This window comes from Lygodium microphyllum, chromosome 5 (assembly GCF_053477565.2).
Source record: "Lygodium microphyllum isolate KBCC chromosome 5, Lygodium_microphyllum_v1.1.10, whole genome shotgun sequence".
NCBI lineage: Eukaryota > Viridiplantae > Streptophyta > Polypodiopsida > Schizaeales > Lygodiaceae > Lygodium > Lygodium microphyllum.
In genome coordinates, this window is record NC_141139.1 from 116770427 (window position 1) to 116782424 (window position 11998).

An 11998-nucleotide genomic window follows, 5' to 3' on the forward strand; every position below is an offset into this window, starting at 1 on the left:
CTAAATTACCCAATACTATCAAACAAAGCCCAAACTCACACATGAGCAGACTAGACTACTAACAAGCAAGCATTGGTGGGGGTTCCTATGATGCAAGAAGAGGAGCACCCAATGGTCTATCCATCTGCCTGTGGAGAAGTCACAGCACTGGAGTATCAACCACTAAAAGGGAGGGTGGGTGGGAGAGGAAGAGAAATGTATCTTTGTTTGCTAGTGATGAAACAAAAATGAAGGGGAAAATCAGTAGATGATGCCGAACCCACAACCTATCTTTGCCTTCTCTAATGAACAGGATCTTTAGCTCTCCTAGCTCCTGCACTTTGATACCATGTCAAAAATAACAAGTATGCTCCGATACCATGTCAAAATAATAGGTATGCTCTAATGCCATGTCAAAATAAGCGACAATGGAGAGAGAGTAGGATTTGCAGGGAGTAACACAGAGTGTGTATGGCAAATTCTGAGAGAGAATAGAAACTCAAAAACACAAGAAAAACACAGTGATGATGCACTGAATCATGCTATAAGAAAAAAAGCTAATATAGCGGAGCCAAAGCTCAGAAGATAACTGCACTGTCCTGTTTGATTTAGGTGGCAGCACCTATGGTATCACAATCGTTTGATGCCGAGGAGTGACCTAGAATAAAACAAAAATCCCAAAGTGTCGAAGCTGTCAAATGTAGGGAGAGCAGCCCAAATACTAACACTAGGTGGACAGTGATGACGCCAAATAAATGGAGGATGAACCATGCTGCAAATACACAGGTCCCAACAGCCTCTATGATAGACGAGTGACACCAGGTGATGGTGGAAGAGCTAGGCTACAAAAAGGCAGGTCCCAGCAGCCCTTGTGATAGATGAGTGATGAAATCACTAACGATCCATGATGTAGACTACCACCAAAGGCTAGGATGCCGACGCCAAGCTAGAGATGATGATGCCAAGCAAGGAGAAGGCATCCAGACTAAAAAAACGCAAGTGAAGGTGGAGCCTGAAGGAGAAGGGTGTTGATGCCAAGCAAATGATGGTGACGCCAAACGGAAGATGCTCCAAACGCAAAGACTAATGCTAGAACAGGGCGCCTCAAGGAAATGATAAAGGGTGAAGGCAACCACAAGCCACGAACCGCAATGTCCTCCTGAAGGCGTGTGAGGACAGTGGAAGGGGCTAGTGAGAGAAGGGAAGGGTGTCTAATGACAGAGGAAGAGGGGTGAAGAATGACTGAAGAGTGGTAAAGATTGAATGAAGTGACAGCCTATTTATAAGCATAAGCTATCTAGGATAGCACATCACTGTGTAGGCACCCACTGAAAAAGTAGCCAAAATGTGGACACCCGCCCTTTTTGGGGCTATCAATGTGAAACCCTAAATGAAGTGTGTGAACTGAATAAGTGGTTTCTCAACACCCCCTCTCAGGCCCAAAAAGGGATTAAGAAAGAGGAGCAAAGAGTGATACGTAGAAGATGTAGAGCATTCCGGAGATCCAAGATTTCCACCTAAAAGGGAACTTGTAGTAAGAAACGGTAGACGGGATGAACTGTAGAGTGTGACTCCACCTCAGGAGAGCAGCCACTAGCTTTGTACCTCCATGCTAGAAGGAATTCGAAGGCGTTGTCACCAAGTCGTAGCTAAACCTCCAAGGCCTCAATCTAAGTGGTCTCTGAAGATCCTAGGTATTAGGAGGAGAAATGACTGCTCAAGGACAGCCATCCCAAAAGAGTAAAGGGTGGGTCACAAATGTCATGATGAGGAGGTGCCCCCCCTAAGAGTGGACTGCAAGAGCCCCGTCTGAAGTTGAGCAAGTAGAAGCCCCCTCTGAGAGCAAAGAGAGTACATCCCCCTTTGAATTCCCCTCTGCGAGAGGGGGAATCTAAAAACTCATGGATCACGAATTCTAGTCACGGTCTCTCAAGGGAGCGGACGGCGAAGCCAAAGTAATGAAGGGTGTCGAACAATCACCGTCTCTAGAAGGTGCAGACTGCTGAGGGAACGGTATCCAACAATCACTCTCTCTCAAGGGAATGCACTGCAAAACCACGAGTTGTCAAGGTGGCATTTGTGACACCTTAGAAAAAGTAGAAGCAACATCCATAGTGCGTTGCTGCGGTTGCGAGGATGTCGTGGTACCAACCAATCCTCCTATGGCAAGGGGAAAATCAATAGATGATGCCAAATCCGCAATCTCTCTTTGCCTTCTTTGATGAACAGGGTCTTTAGCTCTCTAAGCTCATGCACTTTGATACCATGTCAAAAATAACAAGTATGCTCTAATACCATGTCAAAATAAGCGATAGTGTAGAGAGACAATAGGATTTGCAGAGAGTGACAGAGTGTATACGGCAAGCATTGAGAGAGAAGAGAAACTCAGAAACACAAGAATATAGTGATGATGTGCTGAATCATGCTATGAGAAGAAAAGTTGATACAACAAAGCCGAAGCTTAAAAGATAATTGCATTGTCCTATTTGAATTAGATGGCAACACCTATGGTACCACAATCCCCTAATGTCAGGGAGTGACCTAGGCAGCAAAACACAAATCCCAAAGTATCGGAGTTGTCAAACTTAGGGAGAGCAGCCCAGATGTTGACGCTAGGTGGATAATGATGACGTCAAATGATGGAGGATGAGTCGGGCTGCAAAAACGCAGGTCCCAACAACCTCTTGTCAGAAGATGACGTACCAGCAAGATAGTAGGGTTTGCGGGGAGGAACACGGAGTGAACTCGGCAAACATGGAGAAAAGAAGAGAAGAGAGAAGAAACTCTGATGAATGGAATAATGAAGTTCCGAATCATGGAGTGAATGTGATACAAGGAAACAAGGGTACCGTAACACAAGGAAGGTGATGAAGACAGCCACGAACCACGAACCGCAATGTCCTCCTGAAGGGGTGTGAGGATAGTGGAGAGGCTAGAGAGAAGAGGTGACGGACTAAATGAATCAACCGTGAGGAATGAATGAGAGAGTGGCCTATAAATAGACACAGTTAGTCTAGGATGGCGCCCCTTTTTGGGGTTGCAAACCCTAAACGCAAAAACGCAAAAACGCAAACCGCGAGTGAAGGGTGAAGGGTTTCTCAACACCCCCTCTCAAGCCCAAAAAGGGAAACAAGAGAAGAGTGAGGTGGAGATGCAATGCTACATGCTGAAGAATGCTCATGCAGCAGGTGCCACTTGGACAGTGTCCCTCGTGGAAAAATTGTTCACTTGCCCAAACGCCCTAGTACAAAGATGATGAAAACATGCAATGCATAGGAGGTAGAGGATCCTTAAGATCCAAGATTTCCACCTAAAAGGGAACCGACAGAAAAGAACAGTAGACAGAGTGAACTGGAAAACCCGAAACTCAACCTCGGGAGAGAAGCCACTAGCTCCGTGCATCCATGCTGGAAGGAATAAAAAGGCCTCGTCACCAAGTCGCGGCTGAACCTCCGAGGTCCCAATCTAGGTGGTACCTGAAGATCTTGGGTATCAGTAGAAGAGATGACTGGTCAAAGATAGCCACCCCAAGAAAGTAGAGGATGGGTGAAGAACTTCATGTAGAGTAGGTTCCCCATCTAAGATGGGAGGTGGAGGGGCCCCCGCTGAAGTCAAAGAAGAAGTAGATGCCCCCTCTAAGGGCAAAGAAATAACATCCCCCTCTGAATCCCCCTCTAAAGTAGATAGGGAATCCAAAAACTCATGGATCACGGACTCCGAAATGTCTAATGACGAAGGAAGTGCCGCCGGTCGTGCCGAAGAAGGTATCTGGGATGCCGAAGAGCTCCCAAAGGTAGCCTCTTGAACCTGAGTACTCGAGGGTGGGAAAGGGTGGGGCTCAAAATGAGCAAGAGGTGGGCAATAGTCACTATCTCTCAGTGGAGCAGACTGGGTAGCCGAAGAAGAGGAAGGAGTCGAGCAACCATTGTCTCTCAAAGGAGCAGACTGATGAGGAGACGGTATCAAACAATCACTGTCTCTTGATGGAGCAGACTGCAAATCCGTAGGTCGTGGAAGCCACTGTACCTGAAAATAAGTGGGAGAAGACTATCGCTAGCATTGCGACGATCTCCAGGAGGGCGTAGCGCCAATCGATCCTCCATGTGCTCAAAAGGACTTAGTGCGCATCGGATGCGTCTTATTGCCTTGAGCATAGTACTCTGATAGCCAATGCAGAACGATCTCTATGGCCTAGAAAGGAGAGGTGACACAAGGAGTGCCTGGTGGAAGACGCATATACTCCGGGGAGGTGGGAAACAAAGGTCGAAGTCGGCAAGCATCGGTGGTGTGTCCAGTGATGCCACAGTAGGAGCACCCAATAGTCTGGACATCTGTTGGTAAAGAAGCCATGGATACAAGTGTGCCTTGTTGAAGAAGGAAGAGGTCAGCCACCATGAACCACGAACCGCAATGTCCGCCTCAAGGGGTGTGAGGGCAGTGTGAAGCACGAACCGCAATGTCCGCCTCAAGGGATGGAAGGGTAGTGGAAGGGCTGGAAGTGAGCTGCTAGTGGGAGGAGGATGTGACCAGTAGTAAGAGGTTGCAACCAATAGAAAAACGCAAGTGAGAAGAGAGAAATACTAAAAACGCAGACAGCAGGAGAGAGAAAGACTAAAAACGTAAGCAGGACAACCTGCAAGAGAGAGAATTACTAAAAACGGAGCCTGCAGGAGAGAGAAAGACTAAAAACGCAGGCAGGACAACCTGCAGGAGAGATAAAGACTAAAAACGCAGGCTGCAGAAGAGAGAGACTGAAAACGCATGCAGGACAGCCTACAGAAGAGAGAAAGACTAAAAACGTAGGCAACAGGTGAGAGAAAAACTAAAAACGCAAGAAAAAAAACAGCAGCAGCAGTCAATATGCTGAAATCAGCTCCAAACAGTGTGTGATAGGCTGGAATAAGGCGCCAGACTGTTGTAGACAGCAATGGCCAGCTTGAACCGCGATGTCCTCCGTGTTTGGGGTGTGGGCAGCAAACTGAAATACCTAAAATCTACAAAAACGAGATTGTTTTCTGAATGGAGAGTAATTAGCAACAGTTGTTCTGCTGTAAACAGCTGCAAACTCCAGGTGGAAGGCTGGAAACAAGCGCCAGACTGTAGATAACAGCAAGGGACAGCTAAGACTGCAATGTCCTCTGCGAAAGGGGTGTGGGCAACAAGCTGAAGACACCTGAAATCTGCAAAAACGAGATTTCGATGCAGCGGAAGAAAAAGAGAAGTGGATGCCAAACCCGCCACCGGTCTTTGCCTTCACTGGAGTGGAGGATCTTCGCTGCTAGGTGAGCAAAACCTGGCTCTGATAACATGTTAGAAGATGACGTACCAACAAGATAGTAGGGTTTGCGGGGAGGAACACGAAGTGAACTCAGCAAACATGGAGAAGAGAAGAGAAGAGAGAAGAAACTCTGATGAATGGAATGATGACGTTCCGAATCATGGAGTGAATGTGATACAAGGGAACAAGGGTACCGTAATACAAGGAAGGTGATGAAGACAGCCACGAACCACGAACCGCAATGTCCTCCTGAAGGGGTGTGAGGGTAGTGGAGAGGCTGGAGAGAAGAGGTGACGAACTGAATGAATCAGCCATGAGGAATGAATGAGAGAATGGTCTATAAATAGACACAGTCAGTCTAGGATGGCGCCCCTTTTTGGGGCTGCAAACCCTAAACGCAAAACGCAGAAATGCAAAAAATGCAAACTGCGGGTGAAGGGTGAAGGGTGAAGGGTTTCTCAACACCTCTGTGATAGACGAGTGATGAAATCACAAACGATCGATTATGTAGACTGCCGCCATAGGCTAGGATGCCAATGCTAAGTTGGAGATGATCATGCCAAGCAAGGAGAAGACCGCTAGACTGAAAAACGTAGGTGAAGGTGGAGCTTGAAGGAGAAGGGTGCTGATGCCAAGCAAATGATGGTGACACCAAGTGGAAGATGCTCCAAACGCAAAGCCTAATGCTAGACCAGGGTGCCTAAAGGAAATGATAAAGGGTGAAGGCAACCACAAGCCATGAACCACAATGTCCTCCTGAAGGCGTGTGAGGGCAGCAGAAGGGGCTAGTGAAAGAGGGGAAGGGTATCTAATGACGGAGGAAGAGGGATGAAGAATGACTGAAGAGTGGTAAAGATTGAATAAAGTGACAGCCTATTTATAGGCATAAGCTATCTAGGGTGGCACAGCACTATGTGGGCACCCACTGAAAAAGAAGCCAAAATGTGGACACCAGTCCTTTTGGGGGTTGTCAATACAAAACCCTAAATGAAGTGTGTGAAGTGAAGAAGTGGTTTCTCAACACCCCCTCTCATGCCCCAAAAGGGATAAAGAAAGAGAAGTGAAGAGAGAGACGAAGATGTAGAGGATCATGAAGATCCAAGATTTCCACCTAAAAGGTAACTTGCAGTAAGGAACAATATACGGGATGAACTGTAGAGCGTAACTCCACCTCGAGAGAGAAGCCACTAGCTCCATAACTCCATGCTAGAGGGAATTCAAAGGTGTTGTCACCAAGTCGCAGTTGAACCACCAAGGCCCCATCTAAGTGGTCTCTGAAGATCTTGGGTATTCGAAGGAGAAATGATTGCTCGAGGACAGCCATCCCAAAAGAGTAAAGGGTGAATGAAGAATGTTATCATGATGAGGTGCCCCCTTAGAGTGGAGGTGCAATAGTCCCCCTCTCAAGCCAAACAAGTAGAAGCTCCCTCCAAGGGCAAAGAGAGTACATTCCCCTTTGAATCCCCCTCTACGAGAGAGAGGGAATCTAAAAACTCATGGATCACAAACTCTAAATCATTTGATAACGAAGGAAGTACATCCCCCTTTGAACCCACATTTGCGAGAGATAGGGAATCTAAAAACTCATGGATCACGAACTCCGAATCATCTAATGACAAAGGAAGTGCCGCCAGTCGTACCGAAGAAAGTATCTAGGACTCCCAGAGGTAGCCTCTCGAACCTAAGTAGTCGAAGGCGGGGAAAAGGGAGGCTCACGCTGAGCCAAGGGTTGGCAACAGTCACTGTCTCTTGGTGGAGCCGACGGCGAAGCTGACGTAATGGAGGTCATCGAACAATCACGCTCTCCTGAAGGAGTGCACTACCGAGGGGACGTTATCCAACAATCACTCTCGGCAGAGCGGATTGTAAAACCACGGGTTGTCGAGGTGGCATTCCTGAAATCCAAGAAAAAGTAGAAGCGACCTCTGTAGCGCATTGCGGCGGTTGCGAGGAGACCGTGGTACTAGTCAATCCTCCTATGCCTCAAAAGGGCTTAGTGTGCATTGAATGCGTCTTATTGCCTTGAGCATAAAAATCTGAAAGTCGGTGTATAATAAACTCTGTGGCCAAGAAGGGAGAGGTGGCACAACAAGTGCCTGACAATAGACATATAAACTTTGGTAGGGTAGGAAGCAAAGATCCACGGCAGCAAGCATCGGTGGGGATTCCGATGATGCCAAAAGAGGAGCACCCAGTGGTCTGTCCATTTGCTTGTGAAAAAGTCGTCAACCTATAAAAGGGAGGGAGGGTGGGAGAGGAAGAGAAAGGTATCTTCCTAGTGATGCAATGGAAATGAAGAGGAAAATCAGTAGATGATGTTGAACCCACAACCTGTCTTTGCCTTCTTTGATGAGCGGGATCTTTAGCTCTCTAAGATCCTACACTCTAATACCATGTCAAAAATAACAAGTATGCTTTAATACTATGTCGAAATAAGCTACAGTGAAGAGAGACAGTAGGATTTGCAAGGAGTAACACAGAGTGTGTACGGCAGACACCAAGAGAGGAGAAACTTAAAAACACAAGAAGAGCATGGTGATAATGTACTAAATCATGCTATGAGAAGAAAAGCTATACAGCAAAACTGAAGTTTAGAAGATAACTACACTGTCCAGTCTGAATCACGTGGCAACACTTATGGTACCGCAATCCTCTAATGCCGAGGAGTGACCCGAGTACCAAAACAAAAATTCCAAAGTGTCCGAGCTGTCAAACGTAGGAAGAGTAGCCCAAATACTAACACCAGGTGGATAGTGATGATGCAGATGATGAAGAATGAGCCAGGCTGCAAAAACGCAAGTCCCAGTAATCTTTGTGATACATGAGTGACGCCAGGTGTCCATGAGGAGAAGCTAGGCTACAAAAATGCAAGTCCCAGCAGCCCCTGTGATATAGTGATGAAATCACTGACGATCGATGATGTAGACTGCCGCCAAAGGCTAGAATGCTGACGCCAAGCTGAAGATGATAACGCCAAGCAAGGAGAAGGCCTCCAAACTTAAAAATGCAAGTGAAGGTGGAGCCTAAAGGAGAAGGGTGCTGACACCAAGCAGATGATCGTGACGCCAGGAGGAAGATGCCCCAAACGCAAAGCCTAATGCTAGAACAGGGCGCCTGAAGCAAATGATAAAGAGTGAAGGCAACCACAAGCCACAAGCCGCAATGTCCTTGTGAAGGGGTGTGAGGCCAGTGAAAGGGGCTGGTGAGAGAAGGGAAGGGTGTCTGATGATGGAGGAAGAGGGGTGAACTAGAGAGTGTGGTAAAGAATGAATGAAGTGACTGCCCATTTATAGGCATAAGTTGCCTAGGATGGCACATCACTGTGTGGGCGTCCACTAAAAAAGTGGCCAAAATGTGGACACTGGCCCTTTTTGGGGCTGTTAGTGCGAAACCCTAAATAAAGTGTGTGAACTAAAGAAGTGATTTCTCAACAAATAACCCTATTGACCCCAAAAACTAGCATCCCTTGCAACATTTCTCTAACTTGTATTGCTAATGGTTGAAGTATACTAAGATCCAACTCAATCTCCTTCAATCTTCAATGCATCTTGTTGTCCAAAGCAACCGACAAGCTTTCAAACCAATTTGCCCCATGGTTTGCTTGGGGATGGGCATTCAATTTGCTCCTAGGAAGACAAATTCTGCCCCAAACATAATGTTAGCTTGCTAGCATCTTGCGATTCTCTGAAATCCTAGCTGCTGATTTTCAAGTACTAGGCCCTAAATTATAAGAACTCTTCTTGGGGTGGTTGGAAAACTCTAATTTCTACTCTAAATTAGGGTTTACCATGAGAAATTATTTGATTGCACTCTCCTCAAATTGAATTTGGCTCAAATCTCGAGGGGATCTATGAATTGATTGAGAGAATAGAGAGGAGGCCGGAGAGAGAGAGATTACTGAGTTTCATCACCAAAATTGGCTGAAATATAATGTTGTTCTATGACAGCTGATTGACTGCAACCCATCATCAATAGGAGTCCCACATGTTGTCACCTATCCTTGTGGGCCCCAAAATTGTTGTCACCTACTTGTTGATAGCCTACACAGCTCATCTACCTCCAATGGCCTCCTAATCAACTAGGGCCAGCTCCTTGACAACTTCCAATAGCTCGAAAATTGCAGTAGCAGCTCTTTTCCTATTCTCTCAACCTCCACAATGCTGGAATAAGCCTCCACCAGCCTCTGCTAGCCTTTCCCTCACTTGCATAGGCAAGTTTTCCAAGGGGCAATCTTCTAAATACATTTTTCAGTAATTTTCAGACCAATTAAATGAATTTTCAGAATAGCAATTCTGAAATTTAATATAATGATTAATTCTTGCTCCAAAAAATTAATTATACCAACCAACAATGAAATCGGCTAAGCCAATTTGTCATCCAAGCAATCATAAGCATTTATTAGTCCCTTGTTCACTAATGACCACCATTTGGACAAGTGTGAAAATGCACACCAATAACCACATCTATCAAGGTGCGTCTACAACATCCTCATTTGTCCTCTTGTCAATCTTCCATCTCTATTGCACATTATTAATCGGAAACCTTATCCTAAAATTGTACAATAGACTCTCAATTTTCTCATGTATCTTGAGGACGGACTTCACCCAACTGCTAGATAAAAACTCTAGTTTGTATTGTATCATGTTTTCTTTGAACAAACACCCTTACCCCTTCAGTATGGATATTGCACTTAAGCTAATGGACTGTTAGGTAAAGGTTGGGTCTAAATCTATTTACTTGTACTGAATTAGCTTGCCATTCGCGAATCGCAAGGTTAAGAAAAAAGGACCTACAGACATCAGAAACAAACCATTTTAGTTAGCATACATGTTACAGCCAATATTGTCCCATTTATAACCTCTAGCAGCTCTACTTCACACACAAAAGAAAGGGGTCTACAACAACATACTGAAAAGTATAATGCTGATACTATAGTCAAGCAGAACAATTTTGCCAGCACAGTACGATGCATTGACAATCAAGTAAATAGTAAACATCAGAATGGTAGACATCAATCTCAAAATTTGCAGTCTGATTCTCAGGGTATTGCCAAAGAAGATATCAACTCGTGTGGAACTACCTGCATGCCTCTGCTAATATCATGTGACTCTTCTTCCAACTCAAGCGAGGCATCAGGACTTTGCTCTTTCAATCCATGCTTGCTTACAGCCAAATCACGCAGCTTTTTAAACGGAGACTTCATTTCACAGCTCCTCCCAAACGTTGGCGTCACCAAAACCCCCGTGCTCAGATGGAACCTTTAAGCATGCCCGATGCAGACTTGCAGAGTTTGTGTACGCAATGGGATCTCCTTCAGTCCGTTTTCAAGCAGCGCCTCCGCTTGTGCTGTGCGCTTCCATGTTCGGTCTGTCGTGGCAAATCATTGAATTTTGATGATGGCTGAAAATGGCGCCAAGAAACCAAACCTAGCGGAAAGACACGATTGCCGACCGATCTTTGCGTGGTTTTACGGGACCTCCTCCTCGAGACGTGAGAGATCGGCACGAAGGCTAAGGACGCTGGCCTGTCTGGTTCTTTGCAGACGTCCGGAGCCTCAAGCACAGATGTCAGACACCTTTGAGAGCTTTGAGAACAGTAAAAGCAACCGTGAAGTACCTGGAGAGAGGAGGACAGCAGGCCAATCGACTCTCAGATCCCTTCCAGGGCCCACGTTGTACACGGTCAACTTATTATTTCGTCCATGGGGCCTGGCGGGCAGGGGCCCCAGTGTTCACGAAAAACCGAGGTCCAATGGTAAAATGAATTGTAATTTTATAAAAAGTACTTTTAAAAATATGGATAAAAGGTTTAGCAATTTTTTTAGTGAGATAAAAATAATTTGTATATAAAATAATATTTAGACCAGTAAATAAATGTAAATATTAATTGGATATGAATTTTTGAATTGGTATTATATTCATAGAATATATTTAAATGGTATGTATTGTAAATATAATTATTAATTATTAAATATATAAATTTAAATTATTAAAAACTCATGAGCCATGAGTTATGAAGCATAACTCATGGCTTAACACTTGACATGTATAATTATTAATTATTAAAAAATATGAGAAAGATTAGAAGAATATTTGGTGACAGAATTTCATTTACTAGGTGTTAATAGTCTAGGGTGGTTGGGCAGTGCATTGAAGTTTGGAAATTGAAATTTGGAATGGGTAGATTCTAGATAGTAGAATGGGAAGGGTGGGCAGCATCCAAAGTGAGTTGTGAATCATGACAATTTTTCAAATAAGTTTTTCACTCATATCTCCTTAAGTCTTGGTATTTTTCATCTTATAGGCTCCTGCTCATTTGACTCCTCAAGTCCAACTTCTCCACCTCCATCATCTACTGCTTGCGTCTTCATCTTCATCACCCTCTATCTTCGTCTTCGGCTCTCCATCTTCTTCATCTTCATCTTCTCTCCTCTACTCTCACTCATCTTCATCGCCCTCCATCTTTATCTTTGGCTCCTCCTCTAGTGGTCCGATTTGCTTCTCCTTCAACTCCTTCTCCTCCCCCTCCATATCCATCTTTGGCTCCTCCTCCTCCTCCATCTTCCATCAACGAGCTGATGTCCTACCTCCAATAGCCCCACGTCCAGTGGCCTCCTCACCCTCCATCTTCATCTTCGACTCCTCCCCCTCGATCCTCCTCTAGCGGCCCATTGTCCAACGGCCTCCTTGCCCTCCATCTTCATCTTCAGCTCCTCCTCCTCCATCCTCCTCCAGCAGTCAA

At 45.3% G+C, this 11998-nt stretch overlaps 1 protein-coding gene across 3 annotated transcripts in view; it reads right to left on the bottom strand.

The window, feature by feature from the left end:
• Positions 1-10867, bottom strand: part of LOC148036322 (uncharacterized protein At2g33490-like) — a 103312-nt gene extending 92445 nt beyond the window's left edge. The window contains exons 1-2 of one of the 3 annotated variants that reach the window (XM_087678319.1): positions 10338-10470; positions 9995-10046 (exon numbers count right to left, since the gene is read on the bottom strand). In XM_087678319.1, coding sequence (XP_087534445.1) covers positions 9995-10046; positions 10338-10390 — 105 coding nt within the window. In that variant the 5' untranslated portion in view covers positions 10391-10470. Of the gene's footprint in view, positions 1-9994; positions 10047-10337 lie in introns of all 3 variants that reach the window. The other 2 variants (XM_087678317.1, XM_087678318.1) reach the window with 2 other exon arrangements.
• Between the last annotated feature and the right edge of the window lie 1131 nt (positions 10868-11998).